This window comes from Epinephelus lanceolatus, chromosome 22 (assembly GCF_041903045.1).
Source record: "Epinephelus lanceolatus isolate andai-2023 chromosome 22, ASM4190304v1, whole genome shotgun sequence".
NCBI lineage: Eukaryota > Metazoa > Chordata > Actinopteri > Perciformes > Serranidae > Epinephelus > Epinephelus lanceolatus.
Window position 1 is genome coordinate 236107 of NC_135755.1, and position 13891 is coordinate 249997.

The following is a 13891-nucleotide window of genomic DNA, read 5'->3' on the forward strand; positions in this document are numbered from 1 at the left end:
ATTTAAAGTAAGATTACTCTAACTGTAGTTATTGTAATTAAAGTAACAGTACCCTAATTGTAGTAACTGTATTTAAAGTAACAGTACTGTAACTGTAGTAACTGTATTTAAAGTAACAGTACTCTAACTGTAGTAACTGTAATTGAATTAAGTATACTGTAACTTTAGTAACTATATTTGCAGTAACATTACTCTAACATTAGTAACTGTATTAAAAGTAACAGTACTCTAACTTTAGTAACTGTATTTACAGTAACATTACTCTAACGTTAGTAACTGTATTTAAAGTAACAGTACTTTAACTGTAGTTACTGCATTGAAAGTAACATTACTCTAACTGTAGTAGCTGTATTTAAAGTAACAGTACTCTAACTACAGTTACTGTAATTGAAGTAACAGTACTGTAACTTTAGTAACTGTATTTACAGTAACATTACTCTAACTGTAGTAACTGTATTTCAAGTAACAGTACTCTAACTGTAGTTACTGCGTTGAAAGTAACAGTACTCTAACTGTAGTTACTGCGTTGAAAGTAACAGTACTCTAACTATAGTAACCATATTTAAAGTAACCGTACTCTCATTACAGTACAGTAACAGGATGGAGGACACAGAGGAGACAGTCAGGCTCAACTCAGTGTTTCACTGCTGAAGACAAAGACATCACAGGTCAGAGCTCCACAAAGGACGTCAAACGTGTCCAGGAAGTGTCCATCACCATCATCAGGTTCAGGTAACAGGTAAATGTTTGAGATTACAGGTAAATGTTTGAGACTACAGGTAAATGTTTGAGATTACAGGTAAATGTTTGAGGTAACAGAAAGAAGAAACAGTCTGAAGGAGTGAGAAAAAAATGACCTGATGAGGAAAGTGAGAACAGATTTAAACTGACCAATATAAACCGGTTTAAACTGACCAATATAAACTGGTTTAAACTGACCAATATAAACTGGTTTAAACTGACCAATATAAACCGGTTTAAACTGACCAATATAAACTGGTTTAAACTGACCAATATAAACTGATTTAAACTGACCAATATAAACTGATTTAAACTGACCAATATAAACCGGTTTAAACTGACCAATATAAACTGGTTTAAACTGACCAATATAAACTGATTTAAACTGACCAATATAAACTGATTTAAACTGACCAATATAAACCGGTTTAAACTGACCAATATAAACTGATTTAAACTGACCATTATAAACTGGTTTAAACTGACCAATATTTACTGGTTTAAACTGACCAATATAAACCGGTTTAAACTGACCAATATAAACTGATTTAAACTGACCAATATAAACCGGTTTAAACTGACAAATATAAACTGGTTTAAACTGACCAATATAAACTGATTTAAACTGACCAATATAAACTGGTTTAAACTGACCAATATAAACTGATTTAAATTGGTACAGACCATTATAAACTGGTTTAAACTGACCAATATAAACTGGTTTAAACTGACCAATATAAACTGATTTAAATGGGTACAGACCATTATAAACTGGTTTAAACTGACCAATATTTACTGGTTTAAACTGACCAATATAAACTGATTTAAATGGGTACAGACCATTATAAACTGGTTTAAACTGACCAATATTTACTGGTTTAAATTGGTTTAACCTGACCAATATGAACTAGTTTAAACTGGTTTAAACTGACCAATATAAACTGGTTTAAATTGGTACAGACCAATATAAACTGGTTTAAACTGGTTTAAACAGACCAAAAGAAACTGGTTAAAACTGGTTTAAACTGACCAAAGAAACTGGTTAAAACTGGTTTAAACTGACCAAACTAAACTGATTTAAACTAGTTTTAACTAAACAATGTATACTGGTTTAATTGGTTTAAACTGCCCAATAAAAACAGGTTTAAACTGGTACAGACCAATATAAACAGGTTTAAACTGGTACAGACCAATATAAACAGGTTTAAACTGGTTAAAACTGACCAATATAAACCGGTTTAAACTGACCAATATAAACTGGTTAAAGCTCGTACAGACCAATATAAACAGGTTTAAACTGGTACAGACCAATATAAACTGGTTTAAACTGATACAGACCAATATAAACAGGTTTAAACTGGTTAAAACTGACCAATATAAACCGGTTTAAACTGACCAATATAAACTGGTTAAAGCTCGTACAGACCAATATAAACTGGTTTAAACTGGTTAAAACTGTCCAATATAAACCGGTTTAAACTGACCAATATAAACTGGTTAAAGCTCGTACAGACCAATATAAACTGGTTTAAACATGTTTGAACTGATCAATATGAACTGGTATAAACTTATCAATATAAACTAGGTTAAACTGGTTTCAGCTAACCAGTATATACTGGTTTAAATTGGTTCAAACTGACCAATGAAAAACTGGTTTAAACTGGTGAAAACTGGTACAGACCAATATAAACTGATTTAAACTGACCAATGTAAACTGGTTTAAACTGACCAGTGTACACTGGTTTGAACTGGATTAACCTGACCAATATGAGCTGATTTAAACTGGCTTAAACTGACCAATATAAACTGGTTTAAATTGACCAATATAAACTGGTTTTAACTGGTTTAAACTGACCAGTATAAAATGGTTAAAACTGGTACAGACCAATATAAACTGGTTTAAACATGTTTGAACTGACCAATATGAACTGGTTTTAACTTATCAATTTACACTAGTTTACAATGGTTTAAAGTGGTTTAAACTGACCAGTGTAAACTTGTTTAATCTGGTTTTAACCGACAAATATGAACTGGTTTAAACTGGTTTAAACTTACCAATTCAAACTGGTTTTAACTGATTTAAACCGACCAATATAAACTGGTTTAAACTGGTGTTACAACTGGTAGTCCTCATTAAACATTATCATTATCAGTCCGTTGTGTAGTTAGACATAATTATTTTATTAGAATTTGTTCTCTATCATCATCGTCATCATCGTCATCATCATCATCATCATCATCAACATCAAATAGTCCTGTTGTCATTGTTACCAGGCTCCTCATTAGTCTGATTATAATCCTGTTAAAAACAGTATCAGGATGTGGTGTATGTTATGTGTTGTGTATATTGTGTGTGAGTGTTGTCATGATGCGGTGTATGTTATGTGTTGTGTATATTGTGTGTGAGTGTTCTCAGGATGTGGTTCTCCCTCTCCAGTTGTTGGTTCCTGTCTTGCAGCTCTCTGATTTGCTCCCTCAGAAGCTCCACCTCCTCTCTGACCGCCAGCATCAGGTGACTCTTTACCAGGTCCTACACACACACACACACACACACACACACACACACACATCGTATTAACAGAGATAGATGTGGGCAGATGCTCTGCTCCAATTCAGCCAGCAGAGGGCGCAGTCACACCACAGTAAAGTGACTGATTATTTTAATGTTAATAAAGAATAAAAAGATTTATATGTATATATATGTGTGTGTGTGTGTGTGTGTGTGTGTGTGTAATAATAAAAACAGCTCCAGAGTTTAACAGAAGGATAAAAGACAAAATGAAATAAAAATATTAAATCAAAAGTGAAAACTACATGAAGGAAAAACAGACCGATAAAACGCCTCATCAGAATATTGTCTCTGTTTAACGACTAGACAGGGAGACCCGCTCTCTGGGCTCATTTTTATTATGTGTATGGAACCGTTAGCTGAAGCAGTGAGACAGCAGAATCCTATTAAGAGAGTAACAATAGGACAGGAGGTCCATAAGTTGGCAATGTTAGCTGCTGAATATATTATTATGTATATAACATCACCTGGAACTTCACTACCAGCTTTAAAGGAATTAATCAATGAATACAGTGATTTTTCTGGATACAGAATAAATGAAACTAAATGTGAGTCTATAACTATTGGTACTGAGTTAACACAGATAGCTAAGAACAACTTTAAGTTAAAATGGAATCAGAAAAAAAATTAAGTATTTGGGAATTTTCATTCACAAGGATCTGAATAAATTATATGAAGTCAATTATGTGCCTTTAGAGGAAAAAATTAAATCTGATTTAAATAGGTGGAAAATGTACCAGACTCTATTCTTCAACAAGTGGACACAATTAAAATGATGATTCTCCCACAGTTTCTCTTCCTGTTCCAGACATTACCAGTACCAGTTCCTACCATATCTTTTAAAAGGTGGAATGAACTACTAAGTAAATTTATATGGAACAATAAAAAGAAAAGAATAAAATTTAATAAATTAACTAAAGCAAAAGAGTGTGGTGGTTTAGCTGTCCCTAACCTGCAGAGCTACTTTAATTCAACACAAATAAATACAGTTTTAAGATGGTCGAATGACCGAGTTGAAGCAAAGTGGATACTGATTGAGGAAGAGGCCATACCAATATCTATAAAATCATTACCTTATACAGACAAAAAGGATTACTCACAAATCAAAGGACTAAACAGATGGGTTGATAACACACTAAAAAGTTGGAAAAAGATACGCAAAACTCATAAAATAAACGATGACTTAGTATACTTCCGGGAAATGGCATGGGATCCCCAGTTTGAGCCAAACAAAACAGATAACATTTTGAAAGTATGGGCATCAAGAGGATTAAAAACATATTTACAAATGATGACCAACAATACCATAAGCTCATTTCAGTCATTAGTTTATAAGTACAATCTGGCACAAAGTAATTTTTATAAATATTTGCAAACAAGGACATACCTTACAAAATGTTTAAAAAATCAAAGTGCAAAAGAAATGCCCCCTTTAATTACCTTTCTAAGCAAAAGTCATAATAAGAAAATAAAAAACTCGCTGTCAAAAATATACAAAATTCTGGAGAATAGTACGGATGCTGAAACTAATACTCAACAAAAATGGATGTCTGAACTAGGACAGCAGGTTAACAAAGAAGAATGGAAGCAAATGTGCAGAGATTCACAAAACAACAAACTCTAAGTACTGGAAAGAATTTTCATGGAAACTATATTCAAGATTTTTTATTACACCAGAGGTACATTCCAAAATTAACACATCTGTGACGTCGAATTGTTGGAGAAAGTGCGGGGAGACAAAGGCAAACCACTCACATACAGTGGTGGAAAAAAGTTTTCGGACACCCTTAAAATTTTACACAATCTCAAATATTATCATGAAATATTTGTGGAAAAATCTTTTTTGTGTTTCAAAAGGTGTGGCTGCATTGGACAGATACAAACAAATACAAATTATATTTTTTGTTACAAGAAAAACTAACAAAACTAAATTCTTGACAGCTTCAATATGTCAGTTCTCAACATTGTCGGTATCAAAGTCAACAAATAACAGAGAATGTGTTCAAAACTGAACAAAAAATAAATAACCCATCACATCATCAAATTAATATTTAGTAGTCCTGCCACTGGCACGTAGTAGAGCTCTAATCCTGGCTGGCATGTTCCCCACGAGCCTTTCACACTGTTGAGGGGTAATCTTGTCCCATTCTTCTTGAATTACTGCTTTTAATTCTTCTAAATTCTTTGGTTTATGCTTTGAAACAGACCTTTTGATAATCCACCACAGATTTTCAATGGGGCTCATGTTCGGGGATTGAGCTGGCCACTCTAAGACCTGGATACTGTGCTCCTGCAGCCAAGTTCTACTGGCCTTGGATGTGTGGCAAGGGCCATTATCTTGTTGAAACATCCAGTTTTTACCTCGACGGAACAGTGCACGCGCAGAAGGGAGCATGTGGGTTTCGAGAATGGTACAATACTTGGTAGAGTTCAATGTGCCATCACAGACAGTGAGATGACCAACACCAGCAGCACTCATGCATCCCCAAACCATGATACTGCCTCCACCATGCTTGACAGTAGGTACTGTACATGCTGGAGATAATGCTTCGCCTGGCCTTCTGCGCACCCTCACATTAGTAGGAGGAAGATAAAGCTGGAAACTGGACTCATCTGACCACAAAATCTTCTTCCAGTTCCTGGCTGTCCAGTTCTTGTGTGCCTGGGCCCAACGACGCCGGGCTAACCTCTGTCTCTCATTGATCAGGGGCTTCTTGATAGCCTTGTAGGACCTTAAGCCATGATCTAAAAGTCGGCCACGTACAGTGCGGGTGGAACACTGGACACCAGTTTGGTTTGACCACTGCTGCTGAAGCACCTGTGATGTCATTCGGTGGTTTTGCCTGCACATGCGGATCAGGATGCGGTCATTTCTTGCTGAAGAAATCCTTGGACGCCCAGATCTTGGTTTGTCTTCCAAGCTGTTGGTTCGTCTGTATTTCTGCAGAGTGTATCCAACTGCTGAAGGACTGCATCTGCACTTCCTGGCTATCTGGCGGCAGCTGTACCCTTCCTGGCTGAGAATCTTTATCTTCAGGCGTGTTTCCTGCGTTAGGTTCCTTGTTTTAGCCATTTTTGTGTCTGAAGAACTTTCAAATGTGCTGGCTTTATGTAGACACGAAGCTGGGCAACAAAAATTGTGTCTTTTAATAAAAAGAACGACCTTCATCACTGGTACCAAAATGACCCAATACTCAAAATTTCTTATGTATTTTTATGGAACCAATCAATTTTAAGTTTTTAATGGCTTTTTTAGGATTTATTTAGTATTTTGGCTGTGACTGTACTAAAAGAAATTGCACTTGAAGACCTAAGAGTGATTACTTAATGCAATATTTTCACAAATGCACTGTATTTTCTTTTTCTGTCCTGTATTAAAAATATTTTGGCACTCAGTGATAACAACTATCATGAGTATATTTCAAATACAAAAAGCAATTAATCCTATGCATATTATTCTAGGAAAATCTCCACCTGAGCTGTCACAGGAAAGAGATCAGTATCTCTATAGAATTCTGAGAACTGCAGCTATGAAACAGATCACAAGGATGTGGCTAAAATCTGGAAGTCCATCAATTAAAAGATGGATGTTAATTATAAGAGAGATTTGTGAAATGGAGAGGGTAAGTTATAGAGTTAGAAATGAAGAATCCGAGCACAAAAGACGATGGATTAAGTGGACGAGCTATGAGGCCATTAATGAATCAAATGAATTAAATAATAAATTTTATGAATAAGACAGACATGATCATTGTATTGTGAATGGTTTGTGGAGAAGTAGATTCACATTTACACAGGAACACACACACACACAGCAACCCCACCCCCTTTTTTTGTTTTTTTGTTTTTGTTGTGCCTTGGTTTTGCTTCTCATCTTTGTATTAAATCTGAATGTGTATACATATGTGCACATTTTTATGCTCATGATTATAAGCATACAGAGGTGCAGATAAGATAAGAATGTATGTATGCGTGTATCTGGACAAAGATGAAAACAGTTTTCACTGGGTGTATATATATTATGTATGGGGGGGGAGAAAAAAAAGAAATTGCAATTAACATGTAAATATTGAATGGAATGTAGTTGTAAAATGCAACATGAATTTATTGCAATAAAAGTATCAAAAGAAAAACGTACGGTAGAATCACAATAAAACTGCAGTAGAATCAAATTAAAACTACAGTAGAATCACAGTAAAACTATAGTAGAATCACAGTTAGATTACATTAAATATCGGGGCATCGGTGGCTTAGTGGTAGAGCAGGCGCCCCGTGTACAAGGCTGTTGCCGCAGCGGCCTGGGTTCGACTCCAGCCTGTGGCCCTTTGCTGCATGTCACTCCCTCTCTCTCTCTCTCTCTCTCTCCCCTTTCACACTTGTCTGTTCTATCCATTAAAAAAGGCTGAAAATGCCCCCCCACCCCCCACCCCCCAAAAAAAAGAGATTACATTAGATATCAAACTTACCATGGCTTGCTCGATTTTGTTGTCGATGGCAATCAGACTGTTACTGGAACTGCTGAAAGACACAGACAGACAGTAACTGACACTTCAACCGTCCACAGTGTTAACGCTTCAACCATTTACAGTGTTACTGTTTACTGTTATCAATGGGCAGGAAATTGAAGTTGTGGTGTCATATAAATATTTGGGCACCATACTTGACAATAAGTTGACCTTTGAGTGTAACACTGACTCTGTTTAAAGCAGTGTTAGTAAACAAATTAATATCAGATAATCATATTGATTTACTCAGTCTCACTGAAACCTGGCTGTGTCAAGATGAATATGTCAGTCTCAATGAATCCACTCCTCCCAGTCATAATAATACCCACATTCCTCGAGGCAGCGGCCGAGGAGGGGGAGTTGCAGCCATTTTTAACTCTAGTCTGTTAATCAGCCCTAAACCTAAACTAGATTATAATTCATTTGAAAGCCTCGTTCTTAGTCTTTTACATCCGACCTGGAAAACCTCGCAGCCACTTTTATTTGTTATAGTGTACCGTGCTCCTGGCCCGTATTCTGAATTTGTATCTGAATTCTCAGAGTTTTTATCCAGTTTAGTTCTTAAATCAGATAAAGTTATTATTGTAGGCGATTTTAACATTCATGTCGACGTTGATAATGACTCCCTGGCTACCGCGTTTATCTCATTATTAGACTCCATTGGCTTCAGTCAGGGTGTACATGAACCCACTCACTGTTTTAACCATACCCTCGATCTAGTTCTGACGTATGGAATTGAAATTGATAACCTAAAAGTCTTTCCACAGAATCCCTCGCTATCGGATCATTATCTGATTACTTTTGATTTCTTTTTACTCGATTACACGCCACTCAGCTACAGTTACTATACTTGATGTTTATCAGATAGTGCTGTTGCAAGACTTAAGGAAATGATTACTCCGTCGTTAAATTCAATACCAAGTCCTTCAGTAACAGAGGTTTCCCATGCCGACTTTGATCATTTTGTCGATAGTGCCGTAGGCTCGCTGCGAACAACACTTGACTCTGTAGCTCCTCTTAAAAAGAAGTTAACAAAGCAAAGAAAGTTCACTCCTTGGTATAACTCTCAAACCCGTAAGTTAAAACAAATATCGCGAAAATTTGAAAGGAATTGGCGATTGACCAAACTGGAAGAATCTCGTTTAATCTGGACAGACAGTCTCAAAACTTATAAGAGGGGCCTCCGCAATGCCAGAGCAAACTATTACTCAGCATTAATAGAAGAAAACAAGAACAACCCCAGGTTTCTTTTCAGCACTGTAGCCAGGCTGACTGAGAGTCAAAGCTCTATTGAGCCTTGTATTCCTTTAGCCCTTAGCAGTAATGATTTTATGAGCTTTTTTAATGACAAAATTCTAACTATTAGAGGCAAAATTCATGACCTGCTGTCCTCAGATAGTACCTATCTAACCTCAAACACAGCTGTAAGACCTAATATATATTTAGATTGCTTCTCCCCAATTTCTCTTCAAGAACTGACCGCAGTGATTTCGTCATCTAAATCATCAACGTGTCTCTTAGACCCCATCCCAACTAGGCTACTTAAGGAGGTCTTTCCTTTAGTTAACACTCATATATTAGATATGATCAATATATCCTTATTAACAGGCTATGTACCACAGTCTTTTAAGGTAGCTGTAATTAAACCTCTACTAAAAAAGCCCACCCTGGATCCAGAGGTGTTAGCCAACTATAGACCAATATCTAATCTTCCCTTTATGTCAAAGATCCTTGAGAAAGTAGTCGCAGGACCGGATGGCAGCGTGAGACCGCGAGACCACTGTGAGATTTTGAGATTCAACATGGCGGCGCCTAGCTGCTAGATTAGATATCAACAAACTAGCCAAACAAATATAATTACCTAACGGGTGACAACTCCAGCCTGCACCATCAGCCAGAGTGGAAGACCAATAAGAGGAAGAAGACCGATTCAGCCACCGATACACAAGACTTATTATCCTCCGAATTTAGCGTCTTGGAATCCATCAACAAGAAGCTAGAAGTGCTCGGTATGCTTCACCAGGAGATAAAAGACCTGAAGGTAAGCTTGGAGTTCACTTACCAGCAGATTAGCGACCTGCAGCAAAACAATGCTGAACTCCGCTCCACCTTAGCGGCGGTCACTTCAGATGTAGATCTCCTCAAAAAGGAAAATAAACTCCTGAAGGAAACTGTTCTCGACGTGCAGTCCAGAAGCATGAGAGACAATTTAATCATTTCTGGCATCCCGGAGAGCACACCAGACAACCCAGAAGTCCAGGTAAAAAAGTTCATGGTGACGGCCCTCAAGATCCCGATGGAGACTGTCAACAACATCACCTTTCATCGCGTCCACAGGCTCGGACCCTGAGGAGGTCAGCGTCCTCGTCCGATCATCGCCAAATTCGAACATTATCAGCAGAAAATGCTCGTTAAGAGTAAAGGATGAGAGCTAAAAGGCACTTCGTTCGGTATGAACGATCAGTTCCCCAGGGAAATCTACGAGAGGCGTAAAGTGTTATATCCCATTTTAAAAGAGCACAGGCAGAAGGGAAATAGGACCTCTCTTGTGGTCGACAAATTATACATAGATGGGCAGCTGTTCCGGCACTCTACCACCACCCCATGGCTCTTCTAAGTGAGATAAGTGCCCCTAAAACCACAAAACAAAGTAGAACCATAGCTTAATTGTATCATAAAAGGAATTAAAAAATAAATAAATAAATAAATAAAAAAAGATGCGGGTATACATGTATATATATATTGGGACTGCACTATTCTTGAAATAAATAATGTATGTATATTTCATTGAAAATGGTACTCTGACACATTTCTCCTGCAACAGATAATTAAGCATTCCTGCGATTGCAATGCAATTAATCATGCGGCCCTGGTATATATGTATGTATATATGTATATATGCAGATGTATATGTATGTACATGTGGTTATATGGATATATATATATATATATATATATATATATATGTGTGTGTATATATATATATATATATATATATATATATATATATGTGTGTATATATATATATATATATATATATGTATGTATGTCTATATGCAGATGAATATGTATGTACATGTGGATATATATGTATATATGTATGTATATATATATATATGTATATATAATGAACACAACACTGACTTAGTGAAAAGGAAAAAAAGGAAAAAAAAAATCTCACAGGGTGTGAATGTACACTTCACATACTCCACCCAGCATTCTCCCTTTACTTCTCTATTTTTTTCCCTCCGTCATGTCCCCCCCCCCTTTCCCTCCCCCTATCCCTCTCACTCACTCCCCCTCCCTCACCTCACACACAAATACACTCCATGTAACCCCTTTGTTCTTTCAGGTTTGTAAATACCTCAAGGCACAGGCGCTTCTGGTTGTTGAACATGCTTGTATATATTCTAATGCTCTGCTCCATAACCCTGCGGTGCTTCACCATGACACATCGGTTGACTGTAATACATACACTTAACAATTACATATACTCATGCAAAATCCACGCAGATAGAAACTCACATAGAAACACACACAGATCATTCTCCATACCCACACACAGTATGATAAAACCCCCACTTTGTCAATGTCACACCTAAACTTGGTTTCCTGGAATGTACGTGGCATCCGCTCACAGGTGAAAAAAATTAAAGTGATGGACTTTGTCACAAAATTGAAAACAGATATTTTTCTCCTACAAGAAACCCACTTGCTAAAGTCAGAAGAAAAATCTCTTAAAGATCCAAATTTTAATCAAATTTTTTCACCCTGCTATAACAACAGACAAAGAGGTGTCTCTATCATGGTCCACAAGAGACTACCATTTACTTTAAACAGCACGGTAACAGACCCAGAAGGCCGCTACATCATTGTTCAGGCAACAATCTTTAACAAATTATATACAATCGTTAATCTGTATGCCCCTAATAATGATGATCCAGCCTTCTTTCACACAATCTTCTCTTTACTATCTAACCTATCAGACAGCTCGACAACTATAATTGGAGGAGACTTTAACACAGTCCGAAATGCTTCATTAGACCGATCTAGTAACTCAGCACACACAAAGCAATCACAATCGGCTAAGGTAATACAGGAATACATGGATGATTTTGGGCTTGGCGATGGCTGGAGACTCAAATACCAATCGAAGAGGGAATATACTTTCTTCTCTCCTATGCATCGCTCATTTTCAAGAATTGACTTTTTTCTCTTAAATAACTCCATCTCACAAAAAATTACCACAAAAATACACCCGATCATTATCAGCGACCATGCACCAATATCACTCAATCTGCAAATAGAAACCATCCATAAACGGCCCCCAACATGGCGCTTTAATATCTCTTTACTCAAAGACCCAGACTTTGACAAAATGGTGAGACGGGAGTGGGCAAACTTTCTTGAAGACAATGACTCTCCAACTTTATCTCCATCTTTAATATGGGAAACTGGGAAGGCAGTAATCAGAGGAAAAATTATATCATACTCCTCCTACAAGAAGAAACAGGAATTGCAAGCAGAAAAAAACATTGAGGAAAAAATTAAACAACTAACACAGGAATATGCAAACAATCCAAGTGATCAAGTATGGACCCAATTACAGTGTACAAAATCGCAACTGGACAATATTCTATCAAAGAAAACTGAATTTATCATACAACAACTAAGATATAATAACTTTGAACACAGTAACAAATCAGGAAATTTTTTGGCTACTCAGCTCCAACGCAATAAAGAAAAATCTCTGATACCAACAGTCCAGGGGCCGTCCGGAAATTACACACAATCTCCTCAGGAGATCAATCAGATTTTCTATTCTTTCTACCATAACTTATATTCAACAGTAAACAATCCAAACCCAGAAGATATTCAGGCTTTTCTTGATAACCTAAATTTACCTCAGTTATCCACGGAACACAGAAATATGTTAGACGCCCCCCTGACTATTAATGACCTGCAGAGCGCATTAGACAAAATGCCAACAGGTAAGGCTCCAGGTCCAGACGGCTTTCCTGCCGAATTTATAAAACATTTCTGGACAATATTAGCACCACTTTTCATCAGGACAGTGACAGAGATCAAAAAGAACGGAGGTATAAGACCTCACATGAATACAGCAGCAATCAAATTATTACTAAAGCCAGACAAAGACCCCACGCTTCCTTCTAGCTACCGTCCTCTATCACTAATTAACAGTGATATCAAAATTATCTCAAAGGCACTTGCTTCTAGACTGGAGAAAATAATCGCATCAATAATTCATAATGATCAAACGGGCTTCATTAATGGCAGACACTCAAGCAATAATGTCAGAAGAGTTCTTAATCTGATAAGTAAAGCACAACGCGTTAATACAAAAGCAATTATTCTGTCACTTGATGCAGAAAAAGCCTTCGACAAGGTCAACTGGTCCTTCCTATTTGCCACCCTGAGTGGATTTGGCTTTGGAGAGTCATTTATCCAGTGGGTATCAGCCTTATATAATTCCCCTAAGGCCACAGTCACCACCAACGGGATCACATCTAAAAGCTTCATTTTGCAGAGAGGAACAAGACAAGGGTGCCCACTCTCGCCTCTACTGTTTGCAATATTCATCGAACCATTGGCTATGGCAGTCCGTCAGAACAGCAAGATCATAGGTATCCATTCCGCCAATTCAGAGCATAAAATTAATCTATATACCGACGACATTTTACTTTATCCGAAATCGTCTTTACATGAAGTATTTAATCTCATAACAAATTTTTCTAAATTTTTGGACTACTCCATCAACTGGTCCAAATCGACAATACTGCCAATAACGGAGAACTCTTGGAATCCTGCAGACCAAAAATTTTCTCTCCCTGCGGGCAACATAAGATATCTTGGCATAAATATTTCACCCAAACTATCAGACCTGGTCCACCTGAACTTTAGCCCGCTGCTAGATAAGATATGTGGTGACCTGAAGTGCTGGAATAATCTTCCCATCTCCCTCCTGGGACGAATAGCCACAGTTAAGATGAAAATTCTACCCCAAATTAACTATTTTTTTCCATGATTCCATTCACACCCACATCGAAATGGTTCC

The 13891-nt window shown here is 37.1% G+C and overlaps 1 protein-coding gene across 2 annotated transcripts in view; it reads right to left on the reverse strand.

The window, feature by feature from the left end:
- Positions 1-2901: 2901 nt before the first annotated feature.
- Positions 2902-13891, reverse strand: part of tsc22d4 (TSC22 domain family member 4) — a 59243-nt gene continuing 48253 nt past the window's right edge. Inside the window, exons 4-5 of one of the 2 annotated variants that reach the window (XM_078164052.1) lie at positions 7777-7825; positions 2902-3271 (exon numbers count right to left, since the gene is read on the reverse strand). In XM_078164052.1, coding sequence (XP_078020178.1) covers positions 3122-3271; positions 7777-7825 — 199 coding nt within the window. In that variant the 3' untranslated portion in view covers positions 2902-3121. Of the gene's footprint in view, positions 3272-7776; positions 7829-13891 lie in introns of both variants that reach the window. The other variant, XM_078164051.1, reaches the window with a different exon arrangement.